The sequence below is a fragment of the Thalassophryne amazonica genome, chromosome 3 (genome assembly GCF_902500255.1).
Source record: "Thalassophryne amazonica chromosome 3, fThaAma1.1, whole genome shotgun sequence".
Lineage (NCBI taxonomy): Eukaryota > Metazoa > Chordata > Actinopteri > Batrachoidiformes > Batrachoididae > Thalassophryne > Thalassophryne amazonica.
Genome location: NC_047105.1, coordinates 30,038,492 through 30,052,263, shown reverse-complemented (window position 1 = coordinate 30,052,263; position 13,772 = coordinate 30,038,492). Strand labels below are relative to the sequence as shown.

Sequence of the window (13,772 nt, the reverse complement as noted above, 5' to 3'; positions counted from 1 at the left end):
ACGCGCGGAATTCCTCCGCCTTTGTTCCTCTTTCCATGACAAAAACTCCTGTAACAGTGAAATGTGCTGTTCATTTCTAAACTGGATGCTGTCTTGATCCGGTATGTCCTCTGACTAGCACAGGAATTGTGAAAAGACGTGGACATCAGCACTTTTTTGGCACATTCCACCGTTACAGGAGGTTTTTTTTTTTTCATGGAAAAAAAGCCGAGGGACGCAGCACAAAACCACCTTGGTGTTCGTCTCTCAGGACGGCTTTCAGACGGATTCCGGCTGCTTTTCTGTCGTGTGAATATCCGAGAAACTGAGCTTGAGCTGGACAAGCCCCAACATGTCCTGTGAGGCTTCATCACGGCGTTTCTTTGCGCCGAGCGGCTGCACCACGACGCGCCGAACTCCTCCACACGTCTGTCTTAATGTGCCGAAAAAGTGCTGATGTCCGTCCTTAAAGGGGCAGTAACACTCCTTAATCTGTTTAATCCCCCCCCCCCCCCCCCCCAAAAAAAAAAAAAAAAAACAGCCCTGAAAGCCATATTAATTTTTCGAACGGTGTCCACCTGGAGGTCTCTTACAGTTTCTGGAAAAAATTGATGCAGCAAAGATCCAAATCATTCAGACATTTATTCGCAATAAAAAACAGACGAGAGGGGTAGACCACACCTCACTCAAAGCCTGCTCACAGGCAAATGAAGCAACCGACAGGCAAGAAAAAAACTCACGCATGCGCACGAGGGTTCAAGCTTGGCTGACGCAATCACACGTGATTCAAATCCATATGGTTTTTGAAAAAAATAATAAGGTCGGATACTTTTCTAACAGACCTCGTACTTGCACTACTGTTGCATGTTTTCATGGCTGGAGACTCATATGGAACCCACTTGATATTCCCCACTGAAGCAAAGTCTAACCAGAACCCTGTGAAATTAATTTTAAAGGTTACATTACTGACATACCACGTTCTTGTAGGCAACAGACAGTAAGTTGCGCTCCTCGTTGCTGAGCTCACCGCCCTGCTCCGTCACAGCCTTCATGGCAGCCGCCATGTCGTCATAACGCTCAGCCTGCTCCGCAAGCTTGGCTTTCTGCACAAGATCGCTCTTATCCATCCCTAAACTGGAGGAGGACAAAGGACAGCAAAGAGGTTAATATTTTTACTCTAGCACAGGACTGGAACAGAGCATAGAGAGATGACAGTAAATGTTAAAAACCTACTAAGTTGGAGCTAGGACAAGGACCTGACCTATAATGAAAGTTCGGGGACAAAAAGAGGCAAGTGACAAGCTTTCTACATCTATATGGGTAGTAATCTGCTACAAAGTTCTCTACAGAGTCCCTGCTGCTGCAGGTTGCAAAGCAAAGGTACCACCAACAGGTTTTCCCAAATGTACTTCCAAATAAAAGTACTGCAGCGGGAAAGCAGTTTGATCTGTGTTGCTGTTTACAGTGAAAGTTACTGCATCACTGTGCTGTTTCCTGAACAATTTTGTAGGCCTGGTGAGCCTCAAGGCCAGAATTTTATTTTTTTCTTATACCAAATATCAATTAATTTGGATATCAAACTTTTAGGTAGATCTGAGGCTCTTTGGTGGTGCCTTTCCCTAACACCAACTTCTGTGAAGTAACTGTTAATGCAAATGATTTGATAGTGCATTAAATCAACTTTTAATATAATCAATCAAACTTATTGGAGGTAAGACAGTAATGCAATGTTAAAATCCCAGTTAAGAATCCTGCTGTCCAGCATAAAGGTTAGCAGCCAGAGCTTTTATCAGAAGGTGCCCGACATCTGAATCTGACATCTGCCGATTTTCACTCCTATCGAGGCTCTGCATGTGACGTCACAGGTCACATGCAGGGGGTGCCACACACTGTTGAAGGTCAAATTTAGCTGGTCATAATACACTTGGCTGTGTAAACAAGTCATCAGAACTCATCTTTCTTCTGTTTTTCGCCATTTGTACTCGTCACTGTCACAACAGATGTGGACAGAAGGAAAATGAGCTTCCAACAGGATTCCAGTCCTGGTTTTTGCCCAACAATCCCACAACAGTGTACACAAAAGTTAATGATGAACATTAACAGTAAGGGTAGGGTTAGAAATAGTAACAAAATAAAAAACAAATACATCATGAAAAGGTTACTCATTATGTTACGGAAGCCACAACGGTACAAAAAAAAAAAGTCAGACTTGGCTGAGTTTTGCCCCATAATCCCACAGCAGGATACACAAAATTAAAATAAGTTAATGACAAACTATCTCCCTGTGAAACTATGGACAAGAAAAAAAAAAAAAAAAAATGGTGCGATTTGGTGCATTCTGAGAGCACTTTGGTCAGTTTCTCTTGGTTTAAAACAATGGTATTTGACACTCATACTGGAACAAAATATGGCTCAAGTCTTGATTTCATTCAAATTTATTTATTATCTTGCATGTATTGTCTGTAATAAGTTTCCACAAATGGACTGACTGAATTAACAGACTATTTCTGCTTGGTTTTAATTTTACATTTATCAAATTCTAAGTGTGTCTTATAAAACAAATCAATTACACCCTTTCTGCTTTAAGTAAATAATACACTTAAGTCTTTTGCCACTTTTAAGTTATTTAAAACTGATGCAATAGCTAAAAATTTAAATTAAAAAAGACCAGCAGATAAATGCCACATATTAATGCCAAATACCTCCACCAAACCAACTGAATTCTAAATATAGTGTTGTGAAACGCCATCACCAGAACACACACCTTCAAATACCAGTTGTAATATAAATAATAAAAATCATAACCAATGAATATACCTGTTAAGCACATGCTTTAATTTTACCTCAAATGTTTTATTTTACAAAATATATCTTGTCATTTTTCAACTGTTTATCAATCCATGCAAAAACCAAAGGAAATCATTTGTAAGGCCTGAAAGAAGTTTCGATAGGAAGTATTTCAGCCATAAGGTCAAGTGAAAGGAGGAAGTGTTGGGTTTTAAATACTTGAAAAACACTGGACTCGAGAGGATTTAGTACTGCTACAACAGACTGATGCAGAAGGTGGCAGTAATGCAGTAACACTGTTCTTTATAGCAGTTCTGTAATTTCAGAAATTCAACAGAAACAACCACAAATCATAAAAAGTTGGGACTGTATGTAAAACGAAGATAAAAATAAAAATGCTGCACTATTCCCAGTTTCCCAGAGTTGTGTAATCATACTGATAGTAGAATATAAAGAAGGGAAAAAAGAATATAGACAAAATAGACAATATAATCGTCAATCGCAATTATTTGCCTGACAATTAATCGTCTCCAGAAATTCCTAATCGTGACAGCCCTAGCTCTGACTTACACTGTCAACTGTGAGACCTTGTATGTAGAAAGGTGTGTGCCTTTCCAGATCACGTCCAATCAACTGAATTTACCCCAGGTGGACTCCAGTTAAGCTGTAGAAACATGTCAAGGATGATCAGAGGAAACAATATGCACCTGAGCTCACTTTTGAGCTTCATGGCAAAGGCTGTGATTACTTACGCACACACGATTTCTTAGTTTATTCTTAGTCATTTGCAAAAATCTAAAAACTTTCACACATTGTCATTATGGGGTGTTGTGTGTAATATTTTGAGGAAAAAATTAATTTCATTCATTTAGGAATAAGGCAGTAGCATAAAATGTGTTATATTTGTAATATATTGTGGATGTACTGTACCAAGGTTCACACCATTTCAAAGCTTAAATTCAAACACATTTTAAGATCATTTTCAAGCATTTGCAGCACCTTAGAGCTGTGGTAAATTACAGTTTGGTGCTGCCATAAGAACAAAAACTGATTTGACACACTTCAGTGGATTGCTTGGGGTAGGCAAGCAGGGACACAAAGCATCCATCTGTGGGCTGAGTGCCCGAGTGTGTGTGTGTGTGTGTGTGTGTGTGTGTGTGTGTGTGTGTGTGTGTGTGGGGGGGGGGGTTAAAAAATGTTGCTGCTTTTAGATTAATTTTGGGTTACTTGGGGCATGTAACCAAAAAGAATGCTTTTACACAAGCACAATGTAAGAACAGACCTTTTAAAGAAAGGGTGGTTTCATGATACTAAAAAAAAAAAAAAAAAAAAAAAGTTTTTTTTTTGCCCATGTTTGTTTCCAGAAATATCTGTCTACACAATTCCACTGAAAATGCCTGAAAACGCTGTAGTACATATGCCAGAACTGTATGTAGCACTGTAACGCTTACACAAAAAATGAAGCCGATGATTGGAGCATGCGCATAACTGGTGTGAGGAGCTAATCAATGTAGCAGCAAAAAGCTAAAGCGTTTCAAAGCGGCAAACTGAGAAAATAAATCCTTTCAGCCAGATTCATCAGCACAACCCACAGAAAACACCGTTGTTTTATAAGATGACGCCTGGAACTGCTTTAATTTCTTAAAGTGGAAAATGCTTGTGAATAAACAGCAGAAGGAAGTCCCTCGATGTTACAACCCCAATTAAATAAAAACAGAATACAATGATTTGCAAATCCTCTTCAACCTATATTCATCTGAATACACCACAAAGACACGATATTTAATGTTCAAACTGATAAACTTTGTTTTTGTGCAAATATTTCCTCATTTTGAAATGGATGCCTGCAACACATTTCAAAAAAGCTGGGACAGTGGTATGTTTACCACTGTGTTACATCACCTTTCCTTCTAACACTCAATAAGCATTTGGGAACTGAGGACACTAACTGTTGAAGCTTTGTATACGTGGAATTTTTTCCCCATTCTTGCTTGATGTACGACTTCAGTTGTTCAACAGTCCGGGGTCTCCATTGTCGTATGTTGCGCTTCATAATGCACCACATTTTCAATGGGGGACTGGTCTAGACTGCAGGCAGGCCAGTCTACTACCCGCACTCTTTTACTACGAAGTCACGCTGTTGTAACACATGCAGAATGTGGCTTGGCATTGTCTTGCTGAAATAAGCAGGGACGTCCCTGAAAAAGATGTTGCTTGGATGGCAGCATGTGTTGCTCCAAACCTGGATGTACCTTTCAGCATTGATGGTGCCACCACAGATGTGCAAATTTCCCATGCCATGGGGACTAACACACCCCCATACCATCACAGATGCTGGCTTCTGAACTTGGCGCTGGTAACAATCTGGATGGTCTTTTTCCTCTAGTGCCTGGAAGACACGACGTCCATGATTTCCAAAAACAATTTGAAATGTGGACTCATCAGACCACAGCACACTTTTCCACTTTGCGTCTGTACATTTCAAATGAGCTCAGGCCCAGAGAAAGTGGTGGTGTTTCTGGATGTTGTCGATGTATGGCTTTAGCTTTGCATGGTAGAGTTTTAACTTGCTCTAGTAGATGTAGCGATGAACTGTGTTAGCCAACAATGGTTTTCTGAAGTGTTCCCGAGCCCACGCGGTAAGATCCTTTACACAATGATGTTGACTTTTAATGCAGTGCCGCCTAAGGGATCAAAGGTCACAGACATTCACTGTTGGTTTGCGGTCTTGCCGCTTTTGTGCAGAAAGCTCTCCAGATTCTCTGAATCTTCTGATTATATTGTGGACTGTAGATGATGGAATCCCTAAATTCCTTGCAATTGAACATTGAGAAACATTGTTCTTAAACTGTTGGACTATTTTTTTCATGCATTTGTTCAGAGTGATGATCCTCACCCCATCTTTGATTGTGAACAGCTGAGACTTTTGGGGATGCTCCTTTTATACCCAATCATGACACTCAGAATTAGTGCCCTCAGTTCCCAAATGCTTATTGAGTGTTAGAAGGAAAGGTGATGTAACACAGTGGTAAATATACCACTGTCCCAGTTTTTTTGAAACGTGTTGCAGGCATCCATTTCAAAAGGAGCAAATATTTGCACAAAAACTAATTTATCACTTTGAACATTAATTATCTCTTCTTTGTGGTGTATCAACTGAATATAGGTTGAAGAGGATTTGAAAATCATTGTATTCTGTTTTTATTTACATTTTACACAACGTCCCAAATTCATTGGAATTGGGGTTGTATAATATGGTGCTCCAGGGGCATTTCTTAGCCTGACCTGAAGGAAGCCACCAACAAGAAGAAATTTAATTATGCCACACCGCAAGTCCTGGGGATGCAACTATCGCACATGTGCACTTTGTGATGGCAATGCTCAAATGATGTATCGTGCAGCCCTAAAAGGCTGACATTTACACTTTCGCAAACTGAATTGCACTGAACATTATGCAAGACATTAAACACACAGGGTTCTCCCCAGACAATGGAACAACGGCGCTGCGCCATCATACTGCCATCTAGCGCCGCTGTAGTGTTATCTCATGGTGTTTTAGCGAGAGACTTGGTGAGAATCTAATGGCACACAAACCCGCTTTTGCGAGAAATTTCACATAAACAACTTCTTTATTTTATCCTGTTTACATCCAGATGACACAAACCATGACAAAACAAGCCTTACACAAAGCCAGATCTCTGCATTTTTTGTTTCACCTTGGCAGGGGCACAGCGATCGCCGGGCCATCTGGGGAGGAGGCACGCTGGCGCCAAGCGTCACGAAAGAAGGTGCACAGCCGACTAGATCAACGCTCTGTTGCAGGATCGATCAGATCAGAGGCTAAGAACGATACTGCAGCTTCTGTGGCAGTAAAAAGGGAGGCTTTTATTAAGAAAACGGCAGAACGGAATTCAAAATTATTCAGGTACCAAGACAGAGATTCTGGTGCAGGATAACTGCGTGCATTACTTCCATTCTTCTATGTATTAAATGACGTCACACTGAAATCAGAACACTTCGAGTGTTTCCGACAGCATTTCTTAGAGGAAACCGTGCACTTGAATGCTGCTATTGTGTTATGATGACTTTTTTTTTTAAAGTGATAACTGTTAATTTTGATGCAGTCACGGTAAAAGCAGCCGCTTTCCACTGTGCAAAAACTTGCGCAGTGCTCCGTTACACAACAGTCTCATGTCAAGACAGACACTCACAGTAAAATAAAAATAAATCCTACCAGCTCCACTGAGAAGAAGAAAAAACCTGAACAGTCATCCACTTGTAATTTCCAAAGTCTGCTCCACCAAAGGAGTCCCCACACACGGATCACGTGCGATCGCCAGCCGGTGTTGCGGAGCTCCTCACAAAGTTGTCACAGTTAGATATAAAGTCCATTATTTCTGACCTTTTCCCAATGTAAAAAAAAAACATCCATCTGCATGTCCAGCCTGTACAAAACAGCATCATGAAGACATACCGCGTGCACGCTCATGGCGGGACTAAAATAGTGTCAAGCGACTCAAACGGCAGCGTGACCACATGTTAAAATCCAAAATCTGACAGACTCTGAAAATATTAAGAGTTTTGGGCGGAAGTGTCACCTCCTGTCTCTGTACAGCCTCTATAAACCCAAACCTTTACTTTCGAATGGAAGCTCATAAGCTTCGTTATCGGATGAAGCAGTTCATTTCTTCACTGTGTCAGCCTGATGTTTCTGCTTTTCCTAAAATGTTCATCACACCCTGAGAAATGCCAACAGATGCAGAGTAAAACGCGGAGTAATAAGACGTTTTCCAGAAACGCACCTGCTGACTTGGGGATGAAAGCTGTACCTTTTGTTTTTTCCATTTTTTGACAGTATAGAGGGGTGTCAAAATCTGAATCACAAGGAGAGATTTTCACACTTTGAAGTGAATGCCCCCAGCCTGGTGATACTGTGACTTGGGAATTCAAACTTTTCAAATTGAAAACTATGCACGGGAAAAGTGTAAAAAAAAGTCTGGAATCTCCCACATTTTAAATTGTCTTTCTGTACATCTTTTTTCTTTCAAATGCGTTTATTGCACATTTGTTACATGTAGTGTGAATTTGACAATTCAGCCCAGAATCAGACCAGAAACGATACTAAAAGATTTTCAATTTTCTCTATGGGCTTCAGGACACAAGGTCGGAGAGGACCTCAAGCGGAAGCACACAAGCTGATAGTTCCCAACAGCACTGCTATACTAGCAATTTCTGGGGAGAACCCTGAACACAGGAATGGAAGCTAAAGACATGGTTTGTCATCTGCAATATACTGAATCCATCCAGGCTTGAGGAAAGCAAGCCTGTATGGATACAGCGACATTTCTTTCATATCACACTGACGGATAACGATTTGGAGTCAAACAATGTCACAATGATCAAGGCTCTTCATAAATGTTATATTGTTTGAGTCCAAATCGTTACCCATCAACATGATATGAATGAAATGTCATCTACAGTGTGTGGTGTGCATTCTGCTTTGCTTTCACTATGTTTTCCCAAACAAGATCAAAAACCCAATAAATGCCACGTGAAAGAAAGAGATGTTAATGTTGGCAGTTGTTAAAAACTACAATTTTGACTTTTCTTAAACCATTTGAGGCATTTCAGAGTTGAGGATTGTATTTTTCATTCCTACACGGTCAGCTGTTTACATTTAGTGTCCAAGAACTGAACCCAGAGCTGCTAACAGCAGGTTTGCCCCCCCGGATGGCAGACTGGCCATCCACTCCTGTTTCAGCTTTACATTTGGAATTACAGCGGCAGCATTTATCACTCACTTTTAGATTAAATCTTAATTTCACATGCTAAAACACCACCTGTCACCCAGCCACAAAGCACTGGAATTTAATGAACCTGTTCATGAAAATGACACATTCAAGCTGCCACCGCCCAACTGAGCTGCTGTGGGCTCACCAATTCAAGCATTTAGCGGCTTTGACACTGAAATGAGGCCAATCTAGCACAGCTCTGCGACTTAATTTTTGGCTGGCGTTTATTTGTATTTACGAACAATAGCATTACGTCATAGACAGCTATCAACTCCACTGTAAGTGAAGCGACACAAAGCAATGCTTCATAAGAGTTAGTTTGCTATTGCACACCTCAAAACATATACCAGACTGCAAATCACTGTGCTGCAACCGTGTTTTTCCAAACTTGAAATTTAACAAGGGGCGACACAGTGGCTTAGCAGTTAGGACTGTTGCCCCACAGCAAGGAGGTCCTGGGATTACAACCCACCATATTCTTTCTGTGCAGAGCTTGCATGTTCTCCCCATGTTCGCATGGGTTCCCTCCGAGTGCTCTAGCTACTTCTCACTTCCAGAGACATGCAGGTTCGGCGAACTGATGACTCTAAATTGACTGTCGGTATGCGTTCAAGTGTGACAGTGTGTCTATATTTGGCCCTGCAATAGACTGGCATCCTGTCCAGGTTGTACCCCACCTCTCGCCCTATAATTGCTGTGATAGGTTTGAGGGCACCTCGCCCTTCCCTTAACTGAGTGGGCATAAAAAATGAATGAATGTAAAAACCGCACCCTCAGTACAGACGGCACTACCACCAGTAGAAAAAGTAGGATCGTCACATTTTGAGAATTTGGTTTTGACATGGTACATACGCTTTGGTTCATGTGACAGTTTTATTGGTTCATGTGACAGTTTTAACATCAAGACTTACCTTTGGTTGTTTAAAAGCAATTTCCAGACAGAAACACACTTGCTAAATTTTGCAGTTAGAAGTGGGAAAGTCTGGTGCATCAACCACAACCTGATCAACACGTGTCACAAGATGGCGTAGACTTTCATTGAATTCTAAAGTGACAGATCTGTCTGTAGACAGAGATTCTGCACCCATGCAAAGCCTGTCTTGAGGTGGGAATATCAGCGAGGCACCTCACGATTCAATTACAAGTCAGTGGATTCAATGATTACCACTCCAGCAAAGTAAAAAGTAAAACATTTACATGCACCTTCTCATGGTGCACAGGCAGGTACACAATGGCTGTGCCACCTAATGCACATTATTATAATTAGGGATGTCCCGATCAGGTTTTTTTTGGCCCCGATCCGATACTTTAAAAAATTGAATAACAATGAACAAATGCTAAATTTAAAATATTTTCATTTTAATCACATTATTTTATTATTTATCACTTAAACAGTGCACTTCTCCTTGAGGTAGCTTGAACAATCAAGTAATAATCTACCAGACTTAAAAAAAAAAAAAGTACAAATTTCCATGTTATTTTATTGGTCTAAAAATAAATGTCCAAGGTTACTTATGTTAAACAAGAAATTATCTCATCTGAAATAACAGGTGGTTTTAATTTACAGATGAAAGGTTTCTAAAGAATCGTTTATTGATTTAGCTATTTTAATTACAAGTGTTCTAAACTTGTAATCAGAAATTTTGAGGTAACAAACAACAACAACAAAAAACATTTCCAAGCATTTTTCTTCAGAAAACTGCTCTATAAATGAGCAGTCCTGTGACACGTTTCTGTTTTGGAGAAATCAGTGGTTTCTGCCACTAGTCTTCCATGTTTTGGCCCGACGCGTCGTTCCTATTGGACAGCGCAAAGCTACGTCACAGCTCAGAGCATCGAAAGTTGGATTGGGTTTAATTTATTTTTCTTTTGTTCAAAAAAAAAAAAGAAAAAAAAAAAAAGATTGGGTTGAACTTCGACCGCATCAGCCTGCCGACAAGTGGCAATGCGCACTCCATCAGAAGCGTCGCTTTAGCTCTGCTTTTGATGCGGCGCGCCTCTAAGAAGCAACGTGTCTCATTGAAAATAATGCTTTTTAGACCAATTCTTGATGCCTCTGACGCTTCCAACGCGTGAAAGGCCCATTAATCTGCAATAATGAGCCTGAAATAGCGCTGATCAAAATAATGAGGATAAAATCTTTATCGGATTCCTGATCAGGATGCAATGTGCGATTTCGATCAAGTCTGAAATCACGTGATCGGGACAGATTTCCTATCACGTGATCGGATCAGGACATCCCTAATTATAATGGTGAAACTTTTGATGTGCTGCTCCTTCATTTTCTGCTGCTTATCTGGCTGAGGGTCATGGCGGCAGCAGACCAAGCAGCTCATCCCACACTTCCCTATCCCTTTGATGCACCATTGATTAGTGAAAATATGGCATGTAACATGTTCTTACACTGTACATGCATATATCCTTTTAATTGCCCTTTGGCTTCAATGGGATTAACTGTGGGAACAGTGCACTCCACAATGCATACTAAAATGGCAGTAATGGTGGAGACTATTTTAGGGGATCACAGATGTCAGATCCCTCCCCCCACTTCAAAAAATATGAGACTTGGGCACAACTGCTCCAGACCATTCAGAGACTCTGATGAAGATGTGATTTGCACATTGAAACGTTAGTCTCTCTTGTATCTTTTCAGCACCTTAATAAACTTTTCAGCACCTACTTCTGTGTTGCACCAGCTGCTTTCCCATTAAATATCTTGTCTTTGTGATGTATTCAATTGAATATAGGTTGAAGAGGATTTGCAAATCATTTGTCTATTTTTAAAAAACATGGTCCACTCGATGTGGGGAGTGACTATTGACTGGGCGGCCGGCTGCTGTCTCTCTGTGCTCGGTGTGAGATGCTGGTCGAGTCACAACTCTGTCACCAGCTACACTGACTGTCTCAGACTGTCTCACATTGTCTCAGCAAAAGTCCACTCTTTCGTCTGTGTTTTGCTGACTCGCACTGAGTGTTTCACTTTTTAATTTTCACTTTTTGGGGCAACACACAGCGCTCCACAAAAATGGTAACTTAAATAAAATAATAATAATAATTTAAAAACTGACTGCGAGGCTTGCATATTCAACTTCAAGCTGAAATGCAGCTGCAGGGAAAAAAAAAAGGTTAAATTTTACAAGTTGGAGAAAAAACAAAACAAACCACCTCCCATCGCCATTTCAGCAAAATGTCAAGATTTTGGTGCAGCTATTTTGCTATTTGTGTCCAAAAATAAAGCTTTTTGCATGGGAGCGCTCAGGTTGAGCGGATTTTTTGCTTTGATATTTGTCTCTTTTGATCCAGCACGCCTTTTTTTTTTTTTAAATCACATCTTGGATGTGCGTGTCTCTTCTTACTAAGATTTTGGCATAGAGACATTGTGCCATTGCTTAGGGAAAGCCCTGGACTATTGATGTTGTTTAAAAACACAAAAGTACTTTTTATCCAATTACTAGATTAATCACCATAATAAATCGATAGCATACTTGATTACTAAATTACTAAAATAATCGATACCTGCAGCCCTACTGTTAATCACTGCTAATGCTCCACCATGACGCTGATGACTCTCTGCCATGACATATGCGCAGTGAAGGCAGGGGGAGTGCTGAGTCTAGTTGAGTGCTGAGTCCGTGACACCGGATTACCACTGCTGCGCATGTGTGCCAGGGACAGATAAGCAGTGGAAGGTACAGTGGCAGTTTTGAGAGAAAAACAAAGCTTAAAAAAATAAAACGATGACAGATTATTAAATTAGTCAAACTATTTTGATAGTCGACGTAATTGCGACTAGTCAACTAATTTTGGCAGCCCTGATAGAAATGCAGTCCGTTTAACATACTAATTTTGTTTAAGATGGAAGCATAAAATAAAGAAAAAAAATATATAAGAAGGGGGTGGGGGGACCTCAAACTGGGTTAGATCTAGTTAGTATACGGCTGGTTTTTGAGCTGAGAAATAAGTCATTTTTATGAGTCGTCTTGTAACGACCACAAACCTTATGTTGAATGAGCTGTCTGTATTTTTAATAACTCCTAAATCGAGTAAAAGAGTAAGAAAACTGGCTGTGAAAGTGATTACTGCACCTCAGTAACTACTAGGGATGGGTATTGATAAGGTTTTATCGATATCGATCCGATTCCTTATCGATACCTCGTGAATTTTGTACTAAAAGTAGGCTTTACAGGTTTTCTATGTATTTCCTTGAGTTTTAAAGTAAATAAATATGAAATTAGTCACTGTATCCTTGATCTCTGGACATAAATAAAAACAAACAAAACTGTGTTTCACTTTGAAGTTATTAATTCAGACTGAATTCTATCGTTCTATCTTGACTTGTCAGAGAGCCGCGCAACGTTTGGAGCTGTGTGAACAGAACGGAGGACGATTCTCGTTTCTTTCTCGCAACAAGACAGGAGTCCCAGTTAGTAACTTTAATCCGCACAAAAGTGAATCACAACTCATATTCAGGGATGAAAGTGGTGAAAAACAAAACAAAAAAAAAAACCTGAAACCCAAAATTACCCCCAACACCACGTGCATGAAAATGTTTGAATTCTAGAAGCTCTGAAATGCAATCTGGGACTATTCCAGACAATAAACTGGAGTGAGTGCTGAATCCATTTAGGTGAGAAAAAAAAATAATAATAAAAAAAAATACAACTTTCCTTATTCAAATTCATTCCAGTAGTATTCTGCTCTTACTAGGATGCAGCAGTTTTCTAGTTTGGCAGATAGTTCTGGAGGAATTCACTGAAGAAATTAAACTGAAAATATGGTTTGACCGAAACAAACTGTCATTAAACTTAAATAAGACAGGGATGAAATGGAGGTGTGAGAGTCACTAGGTGTTCACAGGAAACATTTATTTCTGTATGTATTTATTTATTTGTTAGTTGATATTATATATTTTCTGTTGTGTTTCTATTCAGGTTCTTTTTGTCTCTTTCTCTAAAATTTTATATAATAATCATTAGATTATTAATATATAAGCAAAAATAAATTTAAGGAATATTACAATTTGAAAACAAATGCAAACAAATCCTGAACGTGATGACGGCTGCAATTGCTAAATGCTAACTTAACATTGAAAATGCCATAGACATGCTAACGCGCTAGCATCGCTCCCGTTTTTAAGTTATAAAGTACATCTATCAACTGTTTCAGAAGACCATAACAGGTCGGTTTAACATAGAAAAGGTAAATAATTCTCAG

At 39.8% G+C, this 13,772-nt stretch overlaps 1 protein-coding gene and 1 long non-coding RNA gene across 2 annotated transcripts in view; one reads left to right on the top strand and one right to left on the bottom strand.

Annotated features, from left to right (window-relative positions):
• Nucleotides 1-13,772, bottom strand: part of ywhaba (tyrosine 3-monooxygenase/tryptophan 5-monooxygenase activation protein, beta polypeptide a) — a 63,257-nt gene that overhangs the window by 38,078 nt on the left and 11,407 nt on the right. The window contains exon 2 of the mRNA XM_034165969.1: nt 954-1,113. Coding sequence (XP_034021860.1) covers nt 954-1,106 — 153 coding nt within the window. The 5' untranslated portion in view covers nt 1,107-1,113. The remainder of the gene's footprint in view (nt 1-953; nt 1,114-13,772) is intronic.
• LOC117506474 lies at nt 2,494-6,878 on the top strand. The gene is made up of 3 exons (XR_004559483.1): nt 2,494-2,582; nt 5,268-5,272; nt 6,867-6,878. It is a non-coding gene; the product is annotated as an uncharacterized LOC117506474 (long non-coding RNA).